Genomic DNA, 14,550 nt, shown 5'->3' with positions numbered 1-14,550 from the left:
TGATACCCTAAGGTCAGCCCTGAGACCAGCCTCTTTCCAGGTTGGAGCTAGCCCCAGAGTTTGCCTGTGTGAGGCCCAAGGTAGATAAATGATACAAACATTGTATAAGTTCAGGGAGATGTACAAATCATAAACCAATATAATTAGAAGGGAGAGGTTTTGGACGGATATACTGTGCTCTATAGACATCTATACAATGGAAAGATAAACTAGAAATACTGGAGGTTAGATGCAGTGCAGGTAGATTACCCGTAGTGCAGATAAATCATATGGATTAAAGCGAGCAGGCGGGCGTAGATAAATTAGATATAGTAGGAATAGAGGCATCTTTGTCGCTAGACAGCAGAAAGGACATGTGTGCATGTATCTCAGTTTAACACTCTCCTGCTTTTTCCCTCACAGTGACTCAGTTACAGAAGACTTTAGCAGCTGTCCAGGAATCGCTAATCCAGCAACAACAGAAAATCCAGGAGCTCACCCAAGAACTGGCTGCTTCTAAGGTATCAGCCTTCAGCTCCTCACCTTCAGAACATCACCATCTGTAGAAGATGCGTGTCTTCCTTTGTGTCCACATGAAAACGACTTTATTAGGTTCACAGTCCAGCCTTTATCTCTGTCATATCCCCCACCAGTTTCTCTGCATTTGACATTTCCATAGGCTGGCTGTTTAAAGCACTGGATATTAATTGGGTACCCAGTGATATATCTGACTTCTAAGAGGGCTTTATTATATGGCTTTGCGTGCAGCATTTCTGTCTGAGGCCTTAGACCTGTTCTCAGCTCTGTAACTTCTGAGATGCAATTGAAATGAAATAATTGTCCTGTTAGTCCAGTGACCAAAAGAGGTGTAAAGGCCAGATGTGCATTTTTTTTCTTTCTGAAAATATGTAATTTTACATGTTTATATATCTCCTGTACCTTTGTATTTTGATTCAAAACAATGGCTTAACTCCTGTTCAGCTAAGCATACAGTTGAAATACTGTATGTAAGTCACTTGTTCAGATCCAGAACAGGTAATGGCTGAACATTCGTACTATTTGGTTGCCTGTTTCAAGAATTTTGGCTATCTCAGTGTACTAGGTGGCCCCATCACAATCACATTAGGTGCTCACAGTGGCCCATTTCCCTTGATTTCTGTCTGGAACTTGTCAATAAAACCAGCAGTGTTGGCTGGTTTGTGTAGTTACCTGTGTTTTCAGGTACCTGTGTTTCAACTTTTAATCAACCTTGTTTTTCTTTCTGGCAGTGAGACTTAGCACTTTTTGTCTCTGAAGTACTTGGCAGCTAAGCATTCTGTCAGTCAGTAGGTGTTAGTTAGATGTGGGACGGGATGGATTTGAACCAGTCACAAAGAGATGATGTCTTCCTTTCACTCACAAATTTGGAATTATTCAGGTTCCAGACATCTTTCAGTACTCTTAGTACAGGGAGAGAATTTTCTTTCTACTGTTAAATCCCTTACACATGCCTTGTGATCTACCTGCAGCATGAGAGGTTGTCTTCTCCCCATACCTATACTTCAATCTCATAGAAACCCTTTGATGGTGTGTAACTGGTGGGCCACAGCTGACTCTGTGGTGTGCACACTGTACAGTAGGAATCCCTCAGTGGCACAGCTGTAAACCCAACCATGAAAGCCAGTTTATGGTCACAACACTCCACTTCAATTTTCCTTGGGAACTGTGGCCTGTCGGTGGCCTGGAGCCAGTCCGGAAATTGGAAAACTGTTTTCAGGTCGTAAGTGTTAAGATTAAGGCCACATGTTGAGCTTTAAGAAGGGAAAAGGGCATAAGAGTCTTGGTGGTTTAGAGAGTCTTAAAGTTTTTCCTCCCCCCTCTCCACCCCCTGCACTGAAATGGTAGCACACATTGTTATGATATCTAAACCTCATGTGTACAAAGAAAAACTTGGGCAACCCCACAAACCAAAGAATAAAAGCTGTGTTTTCTCAGCTGTAATGTAAGTTTTTATATCTGCTTTTCAAACTCCTACTGGCATGCTGTAAAAAATTAAAAAGAGGGACTTTAAGTAATTAAAAAACGTACATAAAAATTCAAGGCTTGAATTTTCTACAACTGTTTTTTAAAGAGACTGGCTAAAAAGCCCCAGATGTCAGATTTTATTTCTAAATCCTAGGCATCTGGCACCATATGTGTTTTGGAAATTTGAGTCCTTTGCAGGCCAGTGAGTGGAAATCACTCCCTTGTTAATGTGCTGCTGTAGCTTTCAAGGTCTTGGAGAGCCAGAACAGTGGCTCCTGGATTCTTGCTGTCTGAGGGCTGGGAGTGTGAATCCCAGGGGAACGCATCTGTGTATATCACAGCTACTACAGGCTGAGCCTCTCCCAGCTCACTGGGTTCACAGCCCAGAAGTCACTGTGAGGAGTGCTGGCTGTGAAGGTGTTCAGGGCTGTTCAGCACTAGCTGAAGTCTGGTTGAGGAGTGAGTAGGAGCAACCAATCCTGGCTACGTCTAGGAGGAGCTGGCAAGGAGGAGTTTTTTGTTATTCCAGTCCTGGCTTCCTTCATCGGGGAATTTACTAAGAGTATCTCTGGAGAGATGCTCGTGAATGGATTCATTTGTAACGGCTTCTAGCAGAAATTACTATGGGAAGTGCTAGATGTGAGTGTTTTTTGGTCCCACACTCAGCCCATCGCTACAGGAGCTGCTGCAGTGGCAGGATGGGGTAACCATACCATGATCTCTCTTTCAGAGTGCTGTTCCCATTTCTCAAGTTCCCAGAAGGGTTAAAAGAAAAATTGCCAAAAGTATTATCTGCAGCATGTTCTCTTCAGTTGTTACCTTACTCTAATTTCTGCCTGATATCCCATAGCAATTCTGATGCAGTGCTGACAGCAGCTGTACCAGGCTTCCAAGAGTTACTTATCTTTCCCCACCAAATTGCATTCATTGCTTTGAAATATCCGAGAGACAGTGCCTAGTCCAGCTGCTTCCTGGAGATACAATCTGGTAACTCAAGCATAGTTCTAATTGTTCAGATCTAGTGGGGAAAGTTTTTGGAGCTTTCAAGCATCACTTTATCAGTACCTCTAAACACCACAGAACGCAGATAGTCGACTTAATTTCATGATTTAGGAGAAATGAGCGAGTGGTTTTAAACCAGTTGCTGCTATTTGAGTTGCTAATATTTGAATCTGTTACCTCAGCTAATTGCAGGCACAGGAGAGAGTAAAGGACCTGATTCAGCGCAACTCCCACTGCCTTTCAGGATCCTAGTTCTTATCTAAAAATCATTCCATAGGTCAATGGCAAATAATTTGGTTTATGTCTTTGTGTATTCTTCTCTGTTTGACATACTGGAGGAAAACATGCTGTGCAGAGCTTGCTTTGTCTGAATTCTCACAAGTGCTGGCTGCTTTCTAAAGGAAAAAGAAAGGTCCCCTTGAGATGCTTCAGCAATGGTTGTTGGAAACAAGATTAATTAGTCCTCTAACCTGAAAGCAAATATTTGAATTGTCTGAGCACCTTGAAACAATTTTTATTTCTGGTTATTGTGGGGATCCATCCAGGTCCGCCTTCATTGTGGAAGTTGGTTTGCTCAGATCTGAGATTTTAAGTGATAGAGCTTATGTTAGCCCCAGCTTGAGATTCCCAGATGGGAGGAGAGGTAAGATGAGATAGAAAATTTGACATTTCTGAGCTATCTCCCAGTTCATGCTTTGATCTTTACACCTTCTTTTCCATGTTATAGGCAACAACTTCTACCAACTGGATTCTGGAGTCACAGAATATTAATGAACTGAAATCTGAGATCTACTCGTTAAAAGGACTCCTCCTGAACCGGTATGGACAGAATATGTTGATGGAAGATGGTTGTGTGGGGAAGGGTTGCTTTCTGGGATTCTCTTAGTCATAGAGAGGAAAGACATTTCCAACAGGAACTAGCTCTATATCCTGTTATTGCTATTTTAATAATACCACTTTGCACTCTGCTACACTTTCTATTTGCAGGTCTCAGAATGTTTTTCAAATTTGCCTTAAATCACAGAGCGCTTTGGGCAATTAATAATTAATAAGATTTTTCCCTTTTGTTTGCAATAGAGGAATTCTCTGCCTTTCACCACAGGGAGGATGCCTCTCACCTAGTTTGTGGTGTTGGCTACACGTGAGCTGCCCTCCTCCATTCTGTTATGGAGAGAGAACCACTGGTGGGTACGGTTCCTCTGCCCCATTCATGGTTAGGGCACAACCAGGATAAATTGCACTTTAGCGGAGTCTTTTTCTCTCCATTGGCTAGCTCAGATGTAGACATCTTACACTGTACAAGTCTGAAATGAGGTGAGAGAAATCTCAGCCTGTAGGACAGTCCTAAGGAGAGGGATCTCAGTTTTTGAGGAAATCCTTTGTTTTCTAAAACACTACTTTAGAGTTTATTTAGCCTTTCAGTTTTTGATCCTTTCACTCCGATATGACTCCCTTACCTCCTTCCACAGGTAACCAAGTCTTCTCAAATCATCTTTTTTCCTAAAATATGGACTTCAAAGACCGATCTCTGATTGGACTAGACATGCTCTGAATCTCAGCAAGAATGCTTTTCAGAAGTCTGAAGAGTGTATTGGCTTTAATAGTCTTTTAAATTCTTGCCACACCTCCTGTTCCCACCAGCAGTCACAGCAGAAAGCTGTGGAGGACTGGGGACACATACTAAGTTACTGTCTGTTAAGTTGGGTCACAGTGGCACCACTGCTGGGAGAGAGCACTAGTTAATGACATCTCTTCAGCAACAGGAAGGTTGCCCAGAGATTACAGACCCGGTCTTCTTTCTTAGGCCTCTGCTTGTCAGGCTGGATGAATAGGAAGCAAAGAGGCTTACCTGTCCCTTGGTCTGTCTATCAAGGAGGGTTCCCTCTTTGATTTATACATTTGGCACAAGGTCTTTCTGCTGTCTACTGATGGCCACCAGCAGAGGAGAAGTGGCTTTCCAGAATGGGCAAGGGTGAGGGCTGTCTGCCATTAGGGAAAAATCACTTTTATGCAACTGGGGTGTAGGTGCTTTAGGGAAAGCAAACTTTGCTGTTGTTTTTTTTAACAAAAAGGCTAATGTTTCTGCAGTGAGGAGGCAGCAGCAACACTGGAGCCAAGAAAGTCTCCAGACTGAATTTGCTGATTGCATTTATGATACTGGTTTGAATAATGCAGGCATTAGCTTATTGCACTCACAGGAGATGGAGGTTAGATCAGCAGAGTTCTTCCGTGACTACTGGTGGCAATGGGAAGAGGAAGGTGAGCACAACTGCTGTTCCTAGGTCAGTCTGTGGAAATGGACCCTGTTGTGTTCAAGGACTCCCTGTAGGAGAACAGACAGCTTTGGTCTGCTCTGCTCTCGCCCATGGCACTGCCCTTTCACCTGAGTGGCATGAGGATGCCCTGTCACAGATCATCCTTTTCAGAGGGGGATCTGATATCTCTTCATACTCCTGCTTTCCACGTTACAAAAGCAAGAACACATAGGGAGTACCAGAGCAGACATGCCTTTTTGCTGTACTCTTCGTTATGGATCACTTTCTGAGGGTACCAGGGCTCCCCATTGCACTTACATTTGTCCTGTTTAGTATTTACATTCTCATTTCAGAGCTGGGATTAGCTTGGCACTATCAAATCCTTAAAGCCCACCTGGAGAGGACTCGCTGAGGACAGAGCAGCTAGCTTCTCAGCTGGTGCAAGCCAGTACATCTCCATTCAAATCAGAGAAGCTGAACCAGTTTGCAACAGCCAGGATCTGGCCCAAACATGTAAAGTGCATGCTGGGACTAGGAGATAGGCTCTGGATTGTAATGAGCCAGCGTGCAATAGCTGTGTATCACAGTGGAGGCAAGAGCCAGGTGGTGAAATTTCTTGGCTCAGGTACCAGGAGCTGATGTCTCTGACTTCTTGCTCCAGTGGGAATTTTCCTTACCAATTAATTAGTGATTGTTTTAAAAGGGACACTCATGTCTTTCCAGAGGCAGCATTCCTGAGTGCTAACTTACTCTGTGAAATTGGCCGAACCAGATCATTTTAGTACTTCAGATTACTGGTGTGTAGCCTCAATTACTGGGTAAAACACTTTGAGCTTCTGCCTGAAGAAGTGGCCTTGTTCTTGTTCACTTGTGACAAAGGAGACTTGAAGTTTCAGTCCTGCTTTACGTGATTTCCCCATTACAAATACCATTCTCTCCAATGATAACCCCTCAGTGTTTTTAATAAAAGCCCCTTTCTCTCCTTTTCTTCCTCCCTTTCTCTCCCCCAAGGAGGCAATTCCCTCCCTCCCCTTCGGCTCCTAAGATCCCGTCATGGCAGATCCCAGTGAAGCCAAGCTCGCCCTCCAACCCTGCTGTTGCCAACCACAACAGCAGCAGCGACATCTCACCCGTCAGCAACGAGTCCACCACCTCCTCGCCGGTCAAGGAGAACCACAGCCCGGAGGGTTCCAAGGTCAGCTGCCATCTGCTGAGCGCCGAGGAAGGCAACAAGGCGGTGATCGATGTCAAGAGCCAAGTGCGGATGGAGGTGCAAGGCGAGGAGGAGAAAAGGGAAAACAAAAGGAATGAGGAGGAGGAAGAGGATGATGAGGATGATGATGTGAGCCACGTGGATGAGGAGGAATGTCTGGGTGTCCAGACTGAGGACCGGAGAGGAGGGGATGGGCAGATTAATGAGCAAGTGGAAAAGCTACGAAGACCTGAGGGGGCCAGCAATGAGAACGAGATTGACTAAAGCACTTTTGCTTTTGCTGATGCTGCTGTACATCTTCCCTAGCCTCCTGCACTGTCCCCGGTGCCTCTCCCATTTTGTGGAGTGCCACCATCCCTTCCAGTGATTCTTCCATGATTGACCTTGAGTAGGGTCATGATTGCCCAGTGAATAAGGTGGGCCCTGTTTCACCACAAGGCTGTGCAGCGTTGCAGTGGCTTCTTCTCCCCTCCCAGACCTACCTTCTCCCCATGAGCTGGGGTCACTGCCTAGGCTGGAAGACCAGTCGCCTTACCATGCCCCACAACTACATAAGTCCCCTTACTAAAACTCTCAGCATCTCTCCTGAAGTGGTCAGCCTCTTTGCTGCATCCTAGAGTCCTTCCATTCAGTTTCAGAAACTTTTCTGTGCCGAGCTCTTTGATTTCACAAGTCTTTAATCTCCACATAATCCCCTAGGCAATTTTCACTGTTTCCCCAAGTACCTGTTTTATTTCTCAAACTAATTGGTATTCTGTCACCAAAAAAGAACGGTTTAATCCTGAATTCCTCACCAGATCTCAGTCTCAGCCACCTTCTTCCAAGCCTTACGTCAAGTCTCAAATTCCTGAAACTACCTAGCATTTGAAAACACTAAATTTCTTGTGGGGTCCAAAGAACACTATTTCCACCCCACACGCTCCCTTCCGCTCTTCAAACTGGCCTCTTGCTTGGGACCAAGTCCAGGTTTCATGGCCACAGTAAAATGCATGAGAACAGGTGGCTTTGTTACTGATTGCTCCCCAGTAAAAGAAGGCTTTAAAAGATGACCCCACTCATCCCAATTACTACACTTCTTCCTCCAAAGAGAAGGAGCTCGCATCAGTTTTTGACATCTTACTTTTTATTTATAGCTGCCCTGAACGAGATGATATCAGATGCTGAAATAATTGGTTAATTTTGAATTGTTGCAATGGTTCTTAGCTTGTTTTTCTCCCTAAATGAGGAGAAAACCCGTATTAAATGATCAGTTGAGACCTGCACCTACCCAGTGACAGGCACCTGCTTTAGCAAGGCAGTCTTTACAGAAGAGAAAACAATTCCAGCTCTGAGGTACACCGCTGGCCCTTCTTGCCCAGTCCAGCCTTTTTTTTTGCCCCATTGGGGCTATATACAAATTAAAACAGTGAACTTTAAAACCTCTCATTTGCAGCATTGTGTTCTCGGCTGTTAAAATGGTGGTGTCCAATTATATTATTCACTGCATCAGAGCCTCTTAGCGGAGCAATTCTTGTAACAACTGAGTCTCACTGTCCTCACCAAGCAAGCGTGCTCGTCTGTGTGATCATGTATAGATTCCAAATATAAAATACGATTGTATATAATTGTAATAAATATGAGTTACCACTATTTAACACCAGGCTGTTACTGGATTACTGTGGCTCTTTTTTGAGGGGAGAAATATGGAGAAATAATTTGTGCAGGGTGGTAAAGGGAGGGAAAAGGGGAGGTTACAGAAATTCAGTCCGTATAAAATGTTTTCTGATGGATGTTTGTGGTTGGCTTGCTTTCTAGCTGCTCCAGTCCTAGGTTGTGTCAGCAGGAGGCAGTGTAGAGAATGGTGGAAGTGCATTATAAAGTACAGCACAAATAGCTCCAACACCACCGTAATTCTAGGTTGCCTCCGTTGTTGCAGAGGGCGAGATGATGGATGGATCACTGGTGAGTAAAACGCAGCTCCTCTGGTCCCCGTCCTCCCAGCAGGAGGCTCTGCAGGGTGCAGAATGCGGCGCAGCGCTCCCTTCCACCCTGGCAGCAGGAGGTGCTGAAGGCAGCGTGTGAGATATCCCATGGCCCCGAGGCTTATCTGCGGGCAGGGAATGCTGTGCCGGGTCCCATGACTGGTCTCTAACCCTGCCATGTCGGCACAGAAGCCATTGAAAGAAGTGGTGTACAGCAGCTCCTCGCTACTGCAGCCCCGTCGTTGCTCAACAGAAGTGTTTGGCTCCCTCCTTAAAAATGAGGGATTTACTTGAATCCTGAGTATTTGGGTGTCTGGTACAGAGTGACATTTTCCTGCTCAGGGGGAGTGAAAGGGACCTTCATATTACTGTATTTAGACCTGCTGCTGAATGTGATGATTTCTCATTCCTTAAATGGACGAATATCTTCCCCAGGAGTGAGTGAGTGTGTGTGTGTGTCTCCCGCTCCCTCTCCGTCTCTCTCTCCGCTGTTTAACGTTCACAAAGAACGTCACGTTTAGCTAAAACAGGGCAAATTTGAAAGTGTTTAAAAGGACAGGCTTTTATTAAGGGATGGCACTTTTCATTTCTCCATGCCAAGAATCCTTGTGAGAAGAAAACACGACTGAACGCAGGGATGTAATGAAAAAGTGTTGTCCTGCCTGTGTACATTTTATATACATAGAAGGTTTTGAAAATAGAAAGTGCCTGGACAACAGCAGTTGGTGAAATGTGGAAAATATGTTGCTGAGGTATGTGCCTTGCAGAGTGACTTACGAGGTTTACAGTACAAGCATCCCTGCGGGTTCATTTTTCCCCCCTTTCCTTCATGTTCCCAGTGTTCAATTAATTTACCTTAAGATTTCTGGTGCAGAGTAAAAGGCAGTTTTCCTCAACTGCCCTTTTTCCTCCCTCAGCTTTTGCTCCTTGCAACCTTTACCAGCTGAATAGGTCACGTTTTTTCCTTACCCCAGCCCCATATGAATCACAGAAAGCTCCCTCGTAGCCCATTGCTCAAAAAATCTGACTCTGGGCCTCTGGCTGCTGATGGGGTCTTGCGTACTTCGTTGAAGAGATCCAGCCCACCAGGAGGGAATTTGGAAGAAGCCAGACCTTCTTGCCAGTAGGTATTTTTGGGAATCATGAGTGTTATTCTTCAGCCTCTAACTTCTTGCCTTTCTTTCCAGCATAACAGGAGTTTCAGGGCAAGTGTTTTGGTCCCAATGAACCACGTAGTCTGCCTGCTAACTTGTGATTATTTTTTCTTTTTTTTTTGGCTAGAAACAAGCTTCTTGTATCAGCTGCTGTCTAGCTCACTAGCTAGTAGGCACTGAGATCACATCACGTTAACTAAAGGTGACCAGGTAGCGAACCCTTTTTCTGCAGAACAAGACAGACAGCACCGGCAGGCAGTCACTCACCAGCTGCATAATTCAAGGACTGTATTTTAGTGTAACCAGCCTGGGCTTTGGCAGAGAAGAAGACAACACTCAGGTTGGTGAGTTCAGTGGGTTCGCAGCATGGTTTCTGTAGGTTCTTGGTACAGGGTAGAAAATGGGTGAAGGGAGCTCCCTCTAAACAGTGTCATTTGGGCACATTCCAGTGAAACCCTGTGAGCCTGTGCTCTCCCCTAGAGGAATTAACGTCAGGCTGGTGCTTTCCAGTAATTTAAGGATATAAAAGCTCCCTTTTCAATAGCTCCAAGAGAAACACGGGGAACTCAAAAAAATGTGACAAAGTGTGAAAGGATTAAAAGAGACATGTCTCCTGATCGTCTTTGTCCAACCTTCCTCACCCCTGGATGTGACAAATCAGCTCTATGTGCACCTTTGTACGAAGCAGGAACAATTTTCTATTGCCTTTTACATGGCCAGGGTGTTCCCTAACAGTGTTTGGGATCAGAAAGGAGGTGGATTGCAGGGTCCCTCATGCTCTTGCTAATTTGCTGCATGACACTTTGCAGAACCTTTTACTTGTAGCGTGCCTCAGTTTCCCCATGCAATGACAAAAAGTACTGACTGGTGAATGCTGAGTTGCGACAAGAAAAAGCAAACTTTGGGAGCCAGGTTTCATGCCAGGTCCTGCAGCTCACACCAGAGCCCCAGCCCGTTACCAGCTGTGCCCTGCAGCACACTGCCCAGCTGCACCCAATGTCCCCGGCTGCTGATGGCCAGGACTGAACAGCTGTGGGAGAGGAGCTGCTCCCCCGTCCTGAGCAGTCTGTGCTGCCCCGGCTTCGAGGCAGACATTTTAGACCTGGCCTTTGCACGTTGTGACTCGGCTGGTTCTGGCAAGTAAGTGCTTTTTAATAACTGTGTTCTCTCTTGGTTTTGTCCTCGGTAGACTGGGGGAACTGGCTGCGTTTCCAGTGGGCACCTCACCCTGTGGTGTTTGCTGGCAGGGCTCCCCAGCTCCCCCAGTGCGTGCTGGTAGGAGGCAATGTGCTGGGCTGCTGGCTGGGCAGAGACATGAGACAAAACCCAGTCTGTGTCCGCCTTGGTGCTCACATTTGCAGTGCCTTCTACAGAAACAGGGGCTGCCTGCCCTTTGGTGTGGCACTGTGATGCTTGGGGGAAACCAAGGCAGGACAGCAGGGCCAGGGTTGCTTTTTGGTGCAGCCCTGCTGTGTTCAGGTCGGGGTCTCCATGCCTGGCCAGAGCCTTCACACCCAGCAGGCTGTGGAGCACGTGAAGTGTTTCCCAAGGCTTTGGTGACAGGGGGCTTTGGAAGGTCCCTTCCATGTGGTGGAGTCTTTTGTGCAGCACAAACTGCATGTGGTGGTGAGCCAGCACACCAAAAGCTCAAGGTGAGTCTTCCAGCCTGGACTTGGGCTCTGTCCCACTGCTAGTGCAAACCAAGAGAGGGGCTTGGCCTCCAGAGATAGGAAATGTAAATAAACACTGCTGGAAGGTGAAACGGAGGAAATGATTTACCTGAGGGCGCAGGAGAGTGTCCAGCTTCCTTCATTTTCCCTTTCATCCTCCTATCTCCCAGCCCGTGCTGCTTCATCGGGAGCCAGCCTTTGTGGTCACCCTTGAGCTGTGTCCACCTGGTATGCTGATGGGAGGCTGGCCCTTACCACAGCCTACGCTGTCAAAAAATAAAATAAAATAAAATAGTGCAAGTGTAGCTAAGGTGAATCTAGGGTAGCAGGGAAGAGGGAGGATGGAGGGCAGGGCCCAAGTCCTTCCCTTGCTGTGCAGCAGAAGCTCTGAGCTGCGCACTTGTAGATCGAGGGGCTGGCATGGTCTCTCACAGCTCAGGGAAAAAAACAATCCCATCCCCAAAAGGGAGCAAGCACTAACCTAATAAAGGCACCAGCTGGACGAAGGGAAAACCGGCTCTTTGGAAAAAAAAAAAAAAAAAGCTCCTTTCATTAGAAAAATAATATATTTCATCCTAATAAGGTAAAAATATTTGAAATGGGGCAGAAGTGAGCACTAGGCAGCATCTGTCAGGCCCTTTCTGGAAAGGGGAAGATTATTAAACTCAATTACAATTTATTTTTGTAAAGTGTCTTTCAGACTAAAAATCTCCCCAAATGCTTTGCAAGGACTGCTCAGGGGTTACTTACAGTATGGAGCATCTTAGAAGAATGCCCCTGTTCCCCCCCCTAGTCCCTCTTAAGTCCCTCTTTTCTGCATCTGCTGAAGGATTTAACCTTTTTTTTTTTTTTTTTTTTTTTTGCTTCTGTATTTGTGCAAATGATGAGAGATCTTTTGTGATGCTAGCTGCAAGAACATGCCCGAAGAGGGGCTGGGGGGGGAAGTTGATGTTGCATTTTTTGGTTTCAGATAAAATACTTGCTTCTCTCTAGGACTGTGTCTCCCGAGCGAGGAGGTGATTGCTGGGTAGGGCTGATTCAGAGCATCGACGAGTACAGCTGGTGCATTTGTTGCCTGTTTTTCTTTTCACGTCTGTCACTTTGCCAGCTCGCTTGTCTGTCTCTCAGTTACTCTGTCTGCTTGGCGTGGCTGTTCCTACAGCATCCCCGCTGGTGTTTCAGCCCTCCGTCGTGCCTGCCTGTCTCCTGTTGCCCGATGCTCTTCTCTTTTGCCCCCTACCACTTCAGACACCGGCTGCTTTCAACTTTGTCCCTCCACTTAGATAAGCTGGCACTGAGGTTTTTTCATCTGTGTGGAGCCAGAGCAACACCTCTTTAAAATTAATTTCTGTAACGATTTAATTAAAGTAGAGGAAGTTTTGGGGTGGACATCCTTCCATCTCCTTGAACAGTTTACTTTAGTTAAAGCAGCTTAAACTGACGTGTGCATGCACAAAAGGCTCTGTGCTAAACTCCTGCAGCTTTCCGACGTGGAGGATCTGCTCTTTGCTCCCTGCCCTCAGACAGCACGAACAGCAGGTGCTGTTAGTTGGTAACACCAACTCTTCCACCACAGCAGACACAAGTTTTGGTGTGAAAGGGAGGTTGGGGCTTGCAGTCTGATCCATTCCCCAGAATGAGCTAGGTGCCGGGAGCTGGAACATCACGCTGTTACACCTGGGTTTTGCCTCCTTTTGTTCCCAGCTCTAAAATCCTGAGGCAGAACCCGATCCCTCGCCTACAGCAGAGGAACACCGTGCATGTCCCCGGTCCCTGCTGGCTGTGGGGAGCCCTCTCTGTGCAGGTGGCTCCATCCCAGCCTTGGGGACAGGCAGGGGGACACGCTGCTGCCCGGCCACCAGCCAGAGCTGCTTCCCCTCCGTCCCCTGTGCACAGCCGGGATGGGGCTTGCAGGGTCAGTGCCTGGTGGCTTGGGGACCCAGCTCGGTTCCCTCTGACTTGCTTTGGGTGCAGATCTTGGCTTTGTTTTATCCTCAGTGATGCTGGGGACTGTAGGGCTCTGGTATCTCAGCAGAGCTTGGCCTCGGGATCACAGGAGAGTCCCAGGGACCGCTGGTGACAGCAAGGGCACGGGGCAGAAGCTGTGGGTAGTGAGAGCACGAGGCAGCACCCAGCCCTGTGGGAAGGGAAGGGGGCAGGGAAAGGCTCCTTAGTCTGCCTGTCAGATAAATCTTTGTCTGTTTACTTAAATCCTCAGTGTTTCTTCATTTGTTTGTTTAAAAGTTTCCCTGCCAAAAAAGAGCAAAAGGAAGGAGGGAAGCCGCCTCCATCGGTCACCCCTCCTCATCAGGATGGGGCTGGGGCACTTCAGGGACAAGAGCAGGACCCAGGCCCAGAGCACCCAGCCCCGCTCCCGTCTGCTGAGCCAGCGCCGACCCGTGCAGCAGAACACGTGGTAGGGATGCCAGGAGCCCCCCTCCATCCCCAGGGCCACCACGAAGAACTTGTCCTCCCTTCCACCACCCGCTGGAGCTGCAGGTGCTGAGCAGTGCCTTTCTGCCCCCCTTTGCCAGCCCCCAGCCCTTTGGCAGAGGCTGCTGCCTCCTGAGTGAGGAGCTGGCAGCTTGCAGGTACTGGTGAGCTTGGTTCAGGGCAGCAGAGACCCGAAGAGCAGGGCTCTCTGCCCGAGAGTTGGATTTCAGCTATTGTGTCTACAGCACAAAGATGCATCGTGCCTTTCCTTACGGGTGTCGTGCATGGCACTGAAGTTGTGTGCAAGGCCTCCTGTGTGCTCTGCTAGAAGTGGACAGCCTCACATGTTGTTTTTTCTCTCTAGATACATGAGACAAAAAAAAGTTGCATGATCAGGAAAAGCCATGAAACTATGCGTACCCACAGAGCAGCTGGCTTACAGATACCCATAAAATATAACAGGTGTAAGAGATGGCAGCCGTGCAGGTCCTTCACAAGCTGGTGTGTGCTTCATTCACCCAGACTGGCAGACCCCCCCCGCCCTTGTCCCACACAAGCACTGTGCAAACCTGTACCCGCTGCTCTAAGTGTGCCAGTCTTGTGTGCAGATAGTTCATGCATGCTCTCACTCTTCCCCAGTTCGGTCAAATTAAGCCAAGTTCAGCTTTGGTTTGCAGAGAAAGACAGAAATCATTTATTCATTTGCATGTTTGTGTATACGTGAAACTCAGAAATTCCCAGCTACCTGTTGGCTTTTTGTTTGGAGTAGGTGTGAGCCCGAGAAGTCTTTCAAGTTCACATTCCCATTGAAGATGATGTGAGAGTTCATTGTCAAGTCTTAAAGCTTCAGGCCTCTGGAATGCGACTGGGGGGGGAAGG

The 14,550-nt window shown here is 47.1% G+C and overlaps 1 protein-coding gene across 1 annotated transcript in view; it reads left to right on the top strand.

Moving 5' to 3' along the window:
* The window catches only part of PEX14 (peroxisomal biogenesis factor 14), a 77,743-nt gene extending 69,651 nt beyond the window's left edge, over positions 1-8,092 (top strand). Inside the window, exons 7-9 of the mRNA XM_032201528.1 lie at positions 403-500; positions 3,713-3,804; positions 6,252-8,092. Coding sequence (XP_032057419.1) covers positions 403-500; positions 3,713-3,804; positions 6,252-6,717 — 656 coding nt within the window. The 3' untranslated portion in view covers positions 6,718-8,092. The remainder of the gene's footprint in view (positions 1-402; positions 501-3,712; positions 3,805-6,251) is intronic.
* Positions 8,093-14,550: the final 6,458 nt, after the last annotated feature.

Source organism: Aythya fuligula, chromosome 21, assembly GCF_009819795.1.
Source record: "Aythya fuligula isolate bAytFul2 chromosome 21, bAytFul2.pri, whole genome shotgun sequence".
Classification (NCBI taxonomy): domain Eukaryota; kingdom Metazoa; phylum Chordata; class Aves; order Anseriformes; family Anatidae; genus Aythya; species Aythya fuligula.
The sequence above is the reverse complement of the archived record's forward strand: the minus strand, read 5'-3'. Positions and strand labels throughout refer to the sequence as shown.